Raw genomic sequence first — 16,776 nt, forward strand, 5'->3', positions numbered from 1 at the left:
CTGGTGACAGTAACAAAAAGACACCTTAATAGCAAATAGTGTAAAGTACGGTCATACTAATCTCTTACACGAAACATCTCCTTCACGACCACATTTCTAATTGCCATAGGCGTTGGTGTGCAGTTATACTTGTGTGGAGGAAGAAGCTGTGCTGGCTGTTTTGGCTGTGATAGAGAATGGAGGAAGAAAGGGTTGATATTACAAAGTTACCCCAATTGAAATGATGAAATGACCCTAATACCCCTAATTTGCATACAAAATTTCAAACTTATAAACTTGGATTTTCTCTACTAAAAAGCCACTCCTAGAGTCATAGTCTAGTCTCATTAGATACAGCAAAGACAAAAATGGCGTTAGTCGGAGTGAAGCAACTGAGTCTATCTTTTCCTATTTTTGGGTGTTCCTCCAATCCCAGAATGCCCGCCATTTCTCCAAATAATTTCCCTTCTTCATCTTCCACCTATTCCCCTTTTCAATTCCAGAATATTCAAGTCCTAAAAAGCAGAAACCCAAAATGGTTTACTTCAAGAATCCATTGTTCTGCAAATTCTGGCCCAATTACCCAGGTTTCGGATTTTTTATTTTTAATTACCTCAATTTCTCGTTCTGGGTATTTTTTACTTTTTTTTCAAATTTGATTTTCATTGGTGTTGAAATTATTTGCAGAAAAATGCAATTGTGAAGGAGAGAAGCGTTTCTGTCATCCTTCTTGCTGGTGGCAAAGGCAAGAGAATGGGTGTATGCATTTCTCCTACATTTTCTATTAATATATATTTATTTGTTAATTTTAAATAAATAATTGTAATTTATTATTATCGTTTACTATATCTGTGTGACCAACATTAGAGTTGTTGGAACCTTTGCAAACATTTTAAGTCCACAATTAATGAGTTATCCTAAAAGTTTTCAATTCTTGTATCAATTTCTGTATGTGATTATACGTTATGATCAGGCTATGGAGGACATCACGAATTTACGAAGAAATATTACCAATTAGTCAATGCCTATATACATGATGAACTACTACTCAATTTAGGGGTTTGTTGCTGCTAATTAGGAGCAAGTGTGTGTCTGTAACACGTGGTTTGTCCGTTGACTAGTGAATTATTGACAAAAGTCATAAAACTCTGATAGGAGGGCCGCGGAATTCGCACATGATTACCTTAGACATTGCCAGGATAAGGCTTTTATTGGTGGATGGGTTAGCTATGAGTATGATGATGATGGATGAGATGCCTTTACTCGTCCTCAATTCAAATGTTCATTATGTGCTGTATGCTTATTTGGGTTTTTAGTTTTTTTTTTTACTATTTTTCTGTTTTAACTGCTTATCTTGTATAAGTCTGTGTTAAAATTTGTATTTCTTGGTTCTTTACTATGTGCCTTTTTCAGATATCATTCTTACACTTCTACTGTTTTTTTTTTCCTTTGCAACAGGCAGACATGCCAAAGCAGTACCTCCCGCTCCTGGGCCAGCCTATTGCGTTGTATAGGTATATAAAAACACAATGGACAAGATCTGGTGCCTATTACCCATTGGTTTTTATTTGTGTATCACGAGAATGATGAGATATACTGGAGCATTTACTGTCAAACAATAAAGGATAACGTTTAATGTCTACTACATCTGGGTGTTTATATGTCATCTACTCATCATTTTACCTCTTAGTATGGTTTGGTCAATCTCTTGGAGATTTCGGTTGAATGCTAATAAATGTGACCTTAAGTTTGATAGTTCACTTTCAGAATGAGGATTTTTTTCCTGGTTCCTGTACTGTAGTGTTGTGCTTGTGTGAGGTTATGCAACGAGTGCTAGAGCTATCCTCTATTGCTTTTTCAGGACCTAACATTTGCTTAGGTTGTCCTATAGCTGTCACTTTTTGTAAACTTAGCTGGTTTATGGTTGTCAAGTTTTGTTCTACATTTGATTAGGCAGTGGATGCTGTTGATTAGTATGGTATTATACTTCAACATTACTATGGAAACATGTACCGATATACTTTGTGATGTTTGTAACAAGTTTGCTGGTTGGAGTGTTGGGACCTATAAATGTAGGAAGAAACCTATGAAAAGAAGAGTAAGGTTGTCATAGAGGTTTTGGTCATCATGGTACAATCTTATCAGCAGGGCTAGGTTGGATATAACTGCTGGAAAGTGTGTGTGTGTGTGTGTGTGTTTGTGTTAGGGGGAAGAGGGGGGGGGGGGGGGGGAGGGGAGGTTCTGAATGAATGATAATTGAAGTGGAATGTGACGTTCAGACATCTTATTCTTTGCAAGGGTATGTGATTTTGAGGGTCTTGGAATATATTTCCCCTTTCTATAGTTTATTTATTTATTTTTGTGAATCATTATTCAGATCGCATGAATATAAACTGTTATTTTACTTTGTGTCTTCTATCTTCTAAACATTTTGCTAACATAAATGATAAATTCTTGTGGCAGAAGTGCTCTTTGAAACTCCCTAGTTTGTCAATGTAGAATGTGTGAAGGAATTCAAAAATAAAAATATCAATGTAGAATATGTGATCCAACTTTCTTTTCTTTTTTGCCTCATTTACTAGCAATTATGTATGCTTGTGCATCATCTGTGTGTAGTTAACTAATGTACTTGCATTTTTTCAGCTTGTATACTTTTTCACAAATGGTTGAAGTGAAAGAAATTGTTGTAGTTTGTGATCCATCTTACAAAGACATTTTTGAAGGTCCAATTGCATATTCCCAACCTATCTTTTCCCTGTAGTTTGTTGTTATAGTAGGATAGGTAAGAAAAGTTTTTATTTCTTTCAGACACCAAGGACAAGATACATGTAGATCTCAGATTTACTGAACCTGGGAAGGAAAGACAAGACTCTGTTTACAATGGACTTCAGGTGCAAAATAATAAATCTTAATCTATTGTCATTTTTACATTTTGTAGCACATTTTCACATGCTCTTTTTACTTCTACTTTTTTTCGTTTCTTCTACGATTATGTGGCTAAAGATGATTGAAGTGTTTAAGTGGGCATTGAAGTGTCGGATAAGGATTTCATACATTTGTTGAATTGTGAGAGATCTCGTAGCGGAAATGTGACATCTACTAAATAATTTGAAATTGATATCTCACAAATAAATACTCATTTTGGGGAAGATAAACAAATTAACCACTATGAAAAATATAAATATATATCGTAAGAAAAACTTTCTTTGATTAAACTCTCATGCTGTGAATTATATTGAACTGAATTACAACACTTAGGCATCTAGATATTATAATTCCTTAAAAGCTAATGAAACAATAGTTCACATCAAAAATAATATTTTAAAACAGGAAGTTGGAAGAGGGCATGTCCTCTTCCTGTTATTCCTGTTTAAAAAATAATTTTTTTTTTATTTTTTATTTTTTTTTTACAAAAATTCAACCAAACATCTCTTCTATTCCAATTCTCATTATGTTAACAAGGTAAGAAACACACGCAATGCGTGTGTGTGAAATATAGAAAATTAATTAGGCTATATTCTCATCTTTATTCTATAAAAAAACGATAAATATTTGTTGGTGTAAATTTAAAAGATGATATATATATATATATATATATATATATATATATATATATATATATATATATATATATATATATATATATATATATATATATTAGTAAAAAAATTATGAAAAAAAAATGTTGATGAACTTATGGAATATCTTTTTATTGTTTTAAAAAAATTAAAGCCTTCTATCAATTTGGCTTAAATTTGAACCTTTGAAACCAATTCCTGTGTAAAAGTAAAAAAAATAATCTAATCAAGAGTAGTTTCCCAACAAAAAAAAAATTAAGAGCAATTTTAATTATTATAGGGAGTGGGAGCAGTTTTTTTTTTTTATAAAAAAAAGGATGAGTGAGAGCAGTTATGATAAGGTAGTTATTTTTAGTTTTTTATAAAAAATAATTTTTATTTTTTAATTTTTATTTTAATTGTGAATAAAAGAGGTAATATTGAAAATTGAGAAGGGCAATTTGGGGATAGTGATATTTATCACCCAAAAAACACTTTCTCTTTATATATTACTATAGATTAATCATGCCTTTTCGAAGTATAGTTATATTTTTTATTTTAACCCCATCCAACAAAAATAAACTAAAATAAATCTTCTCTTCTATCTTAAACGCTTTAAATTTCAATTCTAAAAAAAAAGTAACTTGTGCCTCTTGGTTCCTGTAACTTTTAATATAAGAAAGTTAAAAATTAGTTTATTTTTACCCTCACCCTCCTCTTTGTTTCTTCCTTTTCTCTATTGTTCCTCTTTTTTACCCTCAATCTATAATTTTAATTGTTTTATTTCAAGTAAAATAAACAATTGATGTCAATATGTACATCAAATGCAAGATGAAATGGTGGTCTTGCATTCAAAGAAGCATTGATAAGTAAATTTTCTCAACTTTGTTCACAATTTATTTTAAACTTTCATTTTTCAAATTTGTTCCGTAATTAGTTTTTTGTCTTTAAATTTGATGATTTTATGTTTAATTATTTTTTAAACGAATTCTCCTTTATATTCTTCTGAATTGTATAAATTTGTATAATTTGTGTTTTGGAACAAAAGGTTTGCATAAGTATTTTGTAAAACAAAAGGTTTATATAATTTTTTTCCCTTTTCAGTGTCTAAAGATTTTTTAAAATTTATTTTCAATGTACAATATTTTTAATTTTGTTACTCATATTGCCTGTACATTGACATCGTGGTTTTTATTTATATTTCATATTTTGTTTTTCAATCTGTTTACAAATTGCCTTTTTTTTTTTGAATGATGATTTTTGTGTTTAGTTAATTTTCAAAGCAAATTGTTGTTTAGAATTTTGTAGGGATCTTTTAAAAAAATCTGTATAATTTTTATGTTTTTTAACATGTTTAAAGTTAGATTGTAGTTTTTAATTTTTTTTTTTAATTTACGTTTTATGTTTCCGTATTTATTTTAAAACACTTTTTAATTTTGATTTTGATTATTTTTTACTAAGTTGTTTCTGATTTTTTTTTTTATTTTTATCTTTTTTCTATGATTTAAACGAATTGTGCAATAGAATCTCATCTAGCTTTTGAAAAACATCCTTTTTATATTTTTTTATTTTCTATGTTTTTAGATTTGCTATTTGTTTTTTATTTTCAATTCTCAATTTCTTCTATAACTTCGTTTTGCCATTTTGAAAATCTACATTAATGTTTTTGTGAAGAGATTGCATCTCTTCCTCCATAGCAACCAACTCACTCTCCATATCCTTGTCTTTGATAGCTTGTTTGAAGGTAACTGACTCATGATTCTCCATAGAGAGTGCATATTCTACTAAGTTTACGTGCTAGGTCCTGAACTAATTTATAATTCCTCTTTGGCCTAGTGGATCCCAAAGAATCTTGGTGTTGTAATAAATGTGCATTTTCTTGCCGAATCTCTTCATGATCAAGATCATCATCCTCCTCCTTATCTTGAGTAACACCAGGATGCTATCTCCACCACTTAGTATTTGAAGTCATTCCAACATCACCATCATTAGGCACCATAACTTCAGATAAAGCTGCCATAGTTTTTCATAAAAGATCACATCCTTGCTGATAACAATTTTAGAATCCTCTACACTCCAAAAACGATATCCTTGAACCCCTTTTAAATACCCTCTTTGGATACCTAAAAAAGATTGCTTTCTTGGCTTTTTCATCAAGTTTGTCGTCCTTAACATGACAATAAGTTGTGCACCCAAAGTATCCCGTAGTCAGCATGTTCCTTTGACCACACCTTATAAAGCATGTCATCATCTAAATAAAAATGTGGGGATCGATTCACTATTTAACAAGTTGTAGCAATCGAACTCCCCACCGTTCTTTGCCTAACCTAGAATTAGAGCGCATACACGTTGCCTTCTCAAGTAGTGTACAATTTAGTTTTTCTGTGACTTCATTCTATTGTGGTGTGTCTCTAAGTGTCAAGTGTCTCACAATGCCTTCCTCTTCACAAAACTCCTTAAAACAGGGTATAAAAGCTTGGTCGTTATGTCGCGAAACAGCCAAGAACCCGAGATGTAACGGATTTCAATGAAACGGCCAGTACGACAGTTTTGAAGAGAAAATCAGTCGCATCTAACGTTACTCACACGGTTTCGAACATAAAACCCCAAACTTTAAGTTCTTTCCCGCTTTTCCGGCAAGGATTTCCAGCTCCTCCATGAAAATCGACCACTTTTTCTAAGTCAGACAGTTTTTTCTAAATAAAAGGATATATATATATATATATATATATATATATATATATATATATATATATATATATATATATATATATATATATATATATATATATTTTTAAATGCATGACAGCTGGAAGATTTTTTGTAAATCCTTATATTTTGACTAAACCCATCACCTCACCCTACCCCATCTCTTTAATTTTGTCTTCTTTTTTCTTTCCAAAGTGACCCTTTTTTCAATTAATAACTAAATCTAGTAGTCTTCTAGCACACAATTAGAATTTTAATTTTAAAATATACATAATTCAATACTTAGTAAATAAAAAGAGTCTCCATTTTTTAATGAAAAGGGTTATAAAAGGCTACTCCGATCTGTATTTTGCAGTGATACAGGGAACGCGGGACGTTGAGGCGAATCGCGATCTGAGTCGTTCGTACCGAATCGCGGAACGAACGCGACCCAAATCGCTAGGGTTCGCGACTCAGTTCGTAGTCGTGGCGTTCCCTTTTTCTTCTTCAGCAAGGTCGAATTTCTTTCTGAGTCAATAGCGGCAAAAATTGAAGGTTTACAGTGTTTGATAATGGCGAGTTCGCGAGGTTGAAGATGATACAGCTGTTGAAGATGATAAAGTGAAAAAGAAAAAGTTTTCTTTCAAAAAAAAAAAAAAAAAGAAACTGAAAAAGAAAAAGTTGAGGGGGCATTACGCATGAGACAAAACTTCTTTTTGAACTTCTTACTATATTGGGGCCCTCGATATAGGAAATAGCAATATATATTCATATAAAGTTATTATTTACATCTTTTTTTAATTTACTGAGTATTTACTATGTTATTTTTTTATGCTAAACTTTACTAATGTCATTAGTCTCTAAGTCTCTAACTACTACCTACTCATTACACTAGCTTATTGGGAACTTGAAAACGGAAAAGGACAACTTGCAAGTGATTAATGTTTTAACTATTTCAAATTAATTTTTAGTTTTTTTTTTCAGATTATTATATATATATATATATATATATATATATATATATATATTAAACTACACTAAACGTTCCCGATTCACTCAATGTAGCGTTTCCCGTTTCCGTTTCCGTCCCGCGTTTCGTATCGAATTTCGTTCCTTGTATCATTGGTATTTTGTACTCATATAAGAATATAAATTTTCTAAAAATTATGAGAAAATCAATATAAAAAACATAGAATAAAATAAAATTCTTGTGCGATAACCGCAATGCAATCCGCGATCAACGCATCAATTCCGTTGTCGAATTACCGCAACCGTTTCTGCGATAACGACCAAAACCGCATTTTCGGACCTTGCCTTGAAAGCTCTCTTTATGTATTCGTACCATTATCAGACCATACAATATTTAGCTTTCGACCTTCTGTTCTCACTATTGCTCTGTATCGCTTGGAAATGTCGAATACCATAATCTTATGCTTAAGAAAATAAATCCAAGCATATTTAGAATTATCATCAACAAATGTAACAAAGTACGTAGAACCACCCTTGGAAGCAAATTTAGTCAAACCCAATACACACGTAGTTCAGAAACCCTCTACTTTTATGCTTGCTTGTAGAGAACTTCATCTTGGGTGCTTTTCCATACACGCAATGCTCACAAAACTTGAGGGGTAAGGAATGGGACAGGCCTTACGGTGAGAAGGATATGAATGAGAATTCCAAACAACACTAGAGGATGTTGCTCTCAGCACTAGCGCTAGGTTCCGATCCCGCTTCTTTGATCTATAGGCCATGTGTACCTTTGTGCTTGCTAGGAATTTTTCTTTCAAAATGAGATCTATTACCGCTACCGCTTTCAAAGAAAGGGGGATTTTAAAAGAAAGACTTGTCCGAAATCGCCGGTTGGGTTGGTCCGACCAAGAAAGGCATGGGAGTCTTTGGGCGTTCTAGGCCGAATCTGATGTTATGAAAAGGGTAAGCTCAAGCCGGGAAGCTTCTTACATGATCAGTTGTTGAGTCGATTCCTATTGGGAAGACAGGGCTTTAAGGATGAGGGGTCTGGTAAGCTAAGGTATCTCCCGAACGCATTCAAGCAAGACTCTCAGCAATGTTAACTTTCAGTGTAGCAAACAGCCATCCTCTCACCATATAATCAGCTCGAATCCATTTCTGCCTCATCACCTTCATCTTGGTTGACCCATCTAAAAAACCAAGCTTGGTCCGCTTTAATGGTGTTTTGATCTAATCCTAGCTAGTCATCACCCGAAGTTGAGGCCTTTCATCCAATGGTCTGTCAAAGAAGAGGTCAACCATCGCAATAGAGAAGGGCCTAAAAGGTACGAGGAGGAAAAACCGGAGTACAACTTAGACATAAGGTTTGAAATTGGGCTGTACCAATTCTACAGGAATTCCTTTTGTGGCTTCTTCACGTTCTTTAACAAACCTTCGTCACTAAGCAATGATAGACCCTTTGCCGACATATGCCCAAGGTGCATGTGCTATATCCTCATGCATTTTATTTGTTCTTTACTTCCATCGATTCTAAAGGCTAAATCATGTGTAACAGTTATCCCCAAAAGAGGATAAAGATTACCATGATGAATCCCCTTCATCACTACTAAGAAACTTTGAACAACTTTTAAATCTTAATTCTCCAAGCCTATTTTGCATCCATTTTTCTCTCATAAACCAAGAGAAATAAGGTTCTTTCGCAAATGTGGTATATGTCGCACAACCTTAAATGTTATTATTGTTCCATCATGCATCTTGACTTGGATAGTACCTAACCCAATTGTTTTGCAAGCATGATCGTTTCTCATCAAAACAATGCCACCATCCTGTTACTGTTTGGGCACATACGGTGTGATGCTCTTGAAACAATCATCCATTTACCACATATTTCATTGCATTGTTCTGAAGCTGAGTGACAATAATTATCCTTGTTGTGGAATAATATGGTTATAATAAACAAACTAATTAATACTCTAATTTAAGCATTATACGTTAATGTGAAAATAGAAGAGAAGTTGTAGGAGAGAAAAGAGGAAATGATTGCAGAATAGTCGAAAGAAAAATATATATGTTCTGGTGTTTTGTTTAGTAAAAGAATCTAAGCCATTCTTTATGTAGAGCGAATAAGATGTTATAAATTGTTTAGGTTGTAATGTAGTTATTAATCATCATTCACATCAGAAAAGGTTAGGATACAATTCTAAGATTGTTTAATATCTTACAATTATTATTTCCTCCACAGTGGTTGTTTGTTTAACCCCAACACATTGTTTATTTGTGAGATATCGGTTTTATACTATCTAGTTGAAGCCACATTTCCATTAAAAGAGCTGTAACAATTGATATCGAAGCCAATGTCAAAATCTTAATTGGTAAAATTTTATGATTTGGAAAATAACTATAATGACATCTACTAGTGGAACGGTAAAATCAAACAATTAAATGGGAAAAATGTTTTTTCCTATTGGGGGATGCAAATGAAAAATTTGCTTGGATCTTAAAAGTTGCACAAGACATTGCAGGAACAAATACATGAGCATATGAAGGATGAGGATTGGGAATTGTTATATCTTAAAGCACGTGCAACCATAATCTTGCGCCTTGAGAGGGATGTTGCATTCTTGGTAAATGAAGAAGCAACGACGTCTGGTCAAAGTTAGAGACAAACTTTATGATGAAAGCTCTAACAAATAGGATGTACTTAAAATCCAAATTGTATACATGTAAGATGGAAGAAAGCAAGATACAAGATGGAGTATATCAATAAGTATGATAGGATTATATTAGACTTAAAGGATATAGTTGTGAAGGAAGATTAGGAAGACTAAGCACTCATGCTATCACTTTCATTACCAAAGTCCTATGAAAATCAGGTTCAAACATTAATGCTTGTAGGTGATACACTAAACTTGGATAAGACTAGAATGTTGCTTTTAGCGGATGATCTTCAAAAGGTTGTTGCAAGTGGAATGATGTTTATTAATGGAAGAGAATATAACGAACACGCTAAGGGATTGTTTTAATCCTTCCTATCCCTGAGCTTGTTTGTTGTATTCTCTTCTATTACTAGACATCATTCCACTTGTAAAAGCTAAGTTCTACTCTCATCCATGGTTAGAGTATCGCCCAAAAGCATTAATGTTTGAACCAGATTTTCACATGATTTTAGTAATGAAAGTAATAGCATGAGTGCTTGGTCTTCCTCATCTACCTTCACATCTATATCTTTTAAATCTAATATAATCCTATCAAACTTATTTATATACTTCCAGATTGAGTTGCCTTCTTCCATCTTGTATGTCTACAATTTGGATTTTAAGTACATTCTGTTTGTTAGGATTTTCATCATGAAATTTGTCTCTAACTTTTACCACATGCCAGCGGCCGTTGCTTCTTCTTTTACCAAGAATGCAACATCCCTCTCAAGGCACAAGATTATGGCCGCTCGTGCTTCAAGATCTAACTCTTCCCAATCCTCATCCTTCATGTCCTCGGTTTTTTCCTGTTCATTCCTTGTGCAACTTTGGTGATATAAGAAAATTATTCATTAGCATCGTCCAATAGGAAAAATCATTTTTCCAATTGAATTTTTCAATTTCATATTTCCCTAGTAGATGCTATTATAGTTATTTTAAAATCAAAAAATTTTACCACTTGAGATTTTGACATTGTCTTTGATACCAATTTTAGTGCTCTCCAGCAAAAATGTGGCATCTACTAAATAATATGAAATTGATGTCTCACAAATAAATAAATTTTGGGGATAAACAAACTACCACTATGAAGGAAATAATATATATAATGTAAGAAAAGACTTTCTATATTAAACTCTTATGAAGTGAATTGTATTGAACTAGATTACAACACTAAGCTTCTAGATAATTGTAATCCCTTAAAAGCTAATGCAACAATGGTTCTCATTGTTTCTATAATAACCAGTAATTTAGTTTCCTATAATTAGCCCTCTCCTGAACAATAGAAAATACCTTTTGTTTTCTCCTTATATTTCTCTTATCCTGTTACATTTCTCACATCTAGTGTCTAGTGTCTGACACAACTATGGAAGACTAAATGAAGAATCAAAGTAACATAGCCTGCAGTATAAGAAAACTAACCTAAAGTTAACTTGTAATTGCAGTTCAAAATTGATGAATATGTGATTATCATTGTTCTCATTTGATCCTATATATAAGGGACACAACAATGGGGGGAGCCAATAGTTGCATCTTACGATAATCCTTAAAATATTTCATGGTTAGAGTACTTTGTGTAGCACTAAAGCATGTCCTCCCCCTCACTCGTTGTAGGTAAAAGTATGAGAAATATGTAGGGGACAATTAAAATGTGATTTGATGCAACTCAGCATACTGAGTACTAGCTTGGGATTTATACTGAATAACTTAGTTTATGCTTTATAGTTTGGTAAAGATTATTATTTCTTGTAAATGGAGCTGTTGATGAATCTTGGGTAGACTAATACTAATCCTTCAGTGCAGGCCATTGATTCTGATGCTGAACTTGTATGCATCCATGATTCTGCTAGGCCTTTGGTGTATTCTCAAGATGTAGAGAAGGTAGTTTTCTGTTATTGGGCTATATATAACTAGCTTTCTGAAAAATAAATTTGATTATTATTTGAAAGGTTGGTCTCCATCAGTTGCCTACGTACTTGTCATCATTGCCCAATCAGGCCACTTTTGATTATATATATTCTAAGGAACTCGTAGGAGTTTATAATACATTAATACCTAAAATAACCCTTTTTTTTAAAAAAACAAGCATGTATATAATGCCATATATGGAGATGTGAAACTAACTAAAAATGTTGATGAACTAGTTAACTAAAAAAAACCAGTATATAATGCTAGAATTGTATGTAGCAGAAAATTTATCCCTACCTTTTAAAAAGTTTGAGATAACTCTTATGAATAGTATTTTGACAATTTTATCCTCTAGAATATTTATTTACTTATTCTCACTCATTAATGTTAATTGAATTTTATTTTAACTGTGATGAATAGTGTGTGACATTTATACCCCTAAAAATATTTGTTTGTATATTCTCTCACTAATGCTGCCAACAACTTTGTGACATAAGGTCAAATCGAAAAAGCTATGGTGCGCTTAGTTGCCCTATTAACTTTTAAATGTTTATCTACATTTGGAGATAAATTAATTGTGACAGTTTGATCTTGAAAAGCATGGGATCCTTGGTTTCTAATTGGAGGCTAATGTTGTTTGCACTATGCAGTAGTAAGTCATTGAGGAGATTTTGATTTTGTAAGAAATCTCCCTATTGGGTTTTTTCTTCAGCTTGACCAAATGAACACACTTGCCTCTCTTTTTTTCATTTTTATATTCTTATTTGATGGTTGCGGCAGGTTAGATTTCTGCTGAGATACCTTTAATTGTTAAAATTTCTATATGTAGGTTCTTAAAGATGGCTGGCTGCATGGAGCAGCTGTACTTGGTGTGCCTGTCAAAGCTACAATCAAGGAGGTAAACTATAGCCTTGCTGGAAAATATCTGTAATGATCATGGCTTCAAATGATAGATTGAAATTTTGAAGATGAAAGTTAATTGAAAAAATGATAATTGATTATAGTGCTGATGTAATTCAATACTTAAATTTAGCATGCAATTCCAGAGTCCCATACCTCCGAGTGGCTGGACTGGACATTCCTAACTACAAGCTATAGCAAAGAAAAATTCTCACTGATCTCCTCTATATACAGATAATCTGCTACCTTTACCTCCCTCTCTACTCCGACTACCTGGAAATTTATTTCCAAGCTACCTCATAACAAATTTTTATATGCATTCCTTATTTTCTCCCTACACTTAGGTCAATCTATTACAGTACAAGTGAAATTTCAATGAACTCAGGATTGTCAAAATTTGATCATGCTCTAAAATTGCTTTTTTGCAGGTTACCAAATGATTATGTGACTAGCCTTTTCTTTTCATGCACGTCCTTGATATAATCCACTGTATTTAAGCAAGAATGTTGTTTCAAATTATTTCTCATCAGAACTAATAAAACCCTGGACATTTTTTGTGCCTAGAACTATTCTTTGTTGTTCTGTTTGCATTCTTTATTGACATCCAGTGACTTTTCATATCGATGTAAATAGCAGACAGTCTTAATTTAGAAGACCCTTTGATGATTCGAGTTATTACAGGTCACTTGCCTAATATTCCTTCAGTTCAGCCATCAATAACAGCAGATTTAACACACTCTTAACTGGTTGGTGAATTGTGATGACCAATTTCTTCTGATGTCCTGCAGGCAAGTAACAAGAGCTTTGTTGTGAAAACTCTGGATAGGAAAACTCTTTGGGAAATGCAAACTCCTCAGGTACCAATACCATAGATTAAATTGAACATATAACTGGTAGCTAAAGAATTTTGCATCTATGCTTGTCTTCCTCTCGCTTATATATGCATCCTGCATCTCCACCTCAGGTTATCAAGCCTGCATTACTAAAGGAAGGCTTTGATCTTGTGAATAGGTACTTTGTTTTACTCCTGTGGACTTATGTCATTTATCATATGAAATACCTACACTTCAATGACACTAGAAATTAATCACAGCATAAGTAAGTTTGAGCTTGAGAACTTTTTGGAAAATTTCACACAGAATTTGGTGGCCTAACAAAATTAAATACAAAATTAATGTCTAAACTTCTTGTCGCTTGTTGGAATTTATTGTGATTGTGGATTAAACTTTTTGGTAATTTTTAAACTTATTTATTTTGTATGAACGTATTGGCTTACTGGAACATGATTTAACTTATCTCAACTTATGTATGAAATAAGTCGAGCAGAAAAAGAAAAAAAATAACCGAATGAATTTGTAGGCCTTAGTTAATAAGACTAATATACAAACTTTGTTTATCAGCCTTCAAAAACAGGGAAAATCACTGATATGCCAAGTTTGTATATCAGCCTTATTAACTTGAATAATTTCGCATCTTATTAGAGGAAAAGAAAAGAAGTTCAAGGTGCACCAGAAAATGACAGCTCCAATGAATTGGCTATTAATGATATTGCCTATGACATCTTTAGTGAGAATGCCGATGACGTATCTATTGTGGAACATCTTGGTCATCGAGTGTTAGTTACTCAGCTTTAGTTACTCATTAGTTTGAGGCTAGTAATGATATTTCCTATGACAACTTCAGTGAGAATTGAGAATGCGATCTATTCTAAATCGATTCATGATCCTCCAATGATCAAAACATTTTGCTCAAAAATGTTCTGATTTATTAGTTCTACACTAGACCTTGTTTGAAGAATTGATCGACTTTCATATGGAAGTAAGCCAGCAACTCGCTTCCTGTTTGACAAAATCATGTCTTATCAAAGATGATGATTTCTAGTCAAGCAACTTCTTTTACTTCTAAACTTCTATTATCATGGTGATGGATAAATTCATTGTTTCCTTAGCCATGCATTAGACAGAATTTGATAAAAGCTGGTGTTATATTGTTCAGAAAAGGACTTGAGGTTACTGATGACGTATCGATTGTGGAACATCTTGGTCATCCAGTGTTCATCACGGAAGGTTCTTATACCAACATCAAGGTATCAATTATTGTTTCTTTTCTCACATTTATAAATGATAGAAGCAAATGTGTTTCTCGACCTATATACATTAATACTCCCTCCGTTCTTTTTTGTTCAACGCACTTTTCATTTTAGGCCGTTCTTTTATGTTTTACTCACTTTGCTTTATTACACTTTTTACCATCTTACCCTTCAATCCCATAATAATTACACCTATTCATACTCTCTTTCTCTTACTTTATCCACCTTTTTTTTTTATACAAACCCACTTTTTTACATTCTCTTTCTTACTTTATCTTACACTCACAAATATTCTTCAATAATTTCTTAAATTGTATACTTATAGTAAGTGAGTAGAACATAATAATGAAGTTAGTAAATAACGATTGCTGGACTTATAGTAGAAGTGTATTCATGAAAATTCGGCTAATACATCCCTTTTTTTTTTCTTTTCTATATAGATAACAACCCCTGATGATCTACTACTTGCAGAGAGAATACTGAATCCAAGACCAAGCTCTTAAATATTATTTAATTGTCTTAATTAATATTCATCTTGAGCCTGCTTTAATCTCATGTCTTGGGGTCCTTTTCAAGTGTATCCTTGTCTCCCAATGCCAATGGGATAAAGGCTTTTGATATGGTGGTGATTGTTGATTTGTTTACATGCAAATTCATATGAGTACGCAATGGCCTCAATTTTTTTTATATTTATTATTTTTTACAAGGAAACGAATATTTCCTTCGTTCTTTTTTACTTGATCTATTTCATTTATCACGCTTGTCAATGCAAAACTTTAACTATTAATAACTTTATTTCCCTATAAGTAAAGTTTTATATTATAATAGTATTTATTGAGATGAATCTAACAAGATCTCACATGAATACGTTATTATTTACATATAATTCACAAAATATGGTCAAAGAATGGGTGATGAATAGTGTAAAAGTCAAAACGGATCAAGTAAAAAAGAACGGAGGAAGTATAACTTATTAAAGCTACCCATCAATGGGCGTACTCATTGGCCTCTTTTGTTGTACATTTGCACCATTCTCCTTTAAATAATTTGTCTTTAAATATTGAACATAGTTTACTCCCTTTGTTTCAATTTGATACTCTTATTTTTGACTATTTATAATCAAATTATTACAACTTTGACCAAAAACTCACAATATTATGTTACTTCTGTTTTATATTATTTGCAACGATTATATATTTTCTACTCATACTTTATGTTAAATTGTTGCAAATAATATAAAACGGATGTAGTACATGTAGTAAAAAAATAAATAAATAAATAATCATGTGAGACATTGTTAGATTCAATTCATGTGTAACTTTATAATATCAAATTTTTATAATTTTTGTTAGTATATAATTAAAAATATTGATGGTCAAAGGTGCACTTAAAGACCGTGCAAAGTAAAAATAGACTTATTAAATTGAAACAGATGGAGTAATTATGATGAGTGTGTTCTATTCACCTAATATTTACTTATCTGAACTTATCTAATTTTATCGATCTGAACTTATTAGCCCTTATTAGAACTTATTTTAGATTTAAATTGAACTTGGGTAGCTCTGATTAACCTTTATCACAACTTATCTGAATTTATCTGAACTTATTTTTCTTAAATTTATCTTATCTGAACTTATTAACCCTAATCTGAACTTATATTTCCTTAAATAAGTGGAAATAAGCTGAACAGAATAGGGTCTAAGACTTATTTCTTGAAATTGTTGTCCATTCGTCAAAGCATGTATTAATGACTTATTGTACTCTATGTAAGATGTGAAATTGATATGTTGGCAAGTAAAATTTTTATTTGGGAAATTATCATTGGTACGCTATTGGTTTTGAATTTTATAAAGGTACACCCTTTATTTCTAATTATATTTATCAGCGGTTGTAGACACCTAAAAATATCTCCCCAAAATCAAACCCGATGATGAACAACCTTTCACCCCCATTATTGGTCGGGTTGAGTATTTAATCCCGAGAGTGCTTAAAA

General features: G+C 32.4%; 1 protein-coding gene across 1 annotated transcript; it reads left to right on the forward strand.

The window, feature by feature from the left end:
* Positions 1–315: 315 nt before the first annotated feature.
* On the forward strand, positions 316–15,537 carry LOC145563917 (2-C-methyl-D-erythritol 4-phosphate cytidylyltransferase, chloroplastic-like). The gene is made up of 11 exons (XM_081624309.1): positions 316–566; positions 667–738; positions 1,438–1,493; positions 2,623–2,702; positions 2,788–2,870; positions 11,690–11,767; positions 12,624–12,692; positions 13,483–13,551; positions 13,659–13,705; positions 14,690–14,780; positions 15,224–15,537. The coding sequence occupies exons 1-11, from the start codon at positions 348–350 to the stop codon at positions 15,284–15,286; spliced, it is 927 nt and encodes a 308-aa protein (XP_081480435.1). The 5' UTR covers positions 316–347; the 3' UTR covers positions 15,287–15,537.
* The last annotated feature ends 1,239 nt before the right edge of the window (positions 15,538–16,776 follow it).

This window comes from Chenopodium album, chromosome 10, assembly GCF_948465745.1.
Source record: "Chenopodium album chromosome 10, dcCheAlbu1.1, whole genome shotgun sequence".
Taxonomy (NCBI): domain Eukaryota; kingdom Viridiplantae; phylum Streptophyta; class Magnoliopsida; order Caryophyllales; family Amaranthaceae; genus Chenopodium; species Chenopodium album.

Coding starts and splice junctions, on each gene's coding strand:
- LOC145563917 (XM_081624309.1), top strand. CDS start 348: ATGGCGTTAGTCGGAGTGAAGCAACTGAGTCTATCTTTTCCTATTTTT. Junction 12,693..13,482: donor TCAAAGCTACAATCAAGGAG/GTAAACTATAGC, acceptor GATGTCCTGCAG/GCAAGTAACAAGAGCTTTGT. Junction 13,706..14,689: donor GGCTTTGATCTTGTGAATAG/GTACTTTGTTTT, acceptor TATATTGTTCAG/AAAAGGACTTGAGGTTACTG.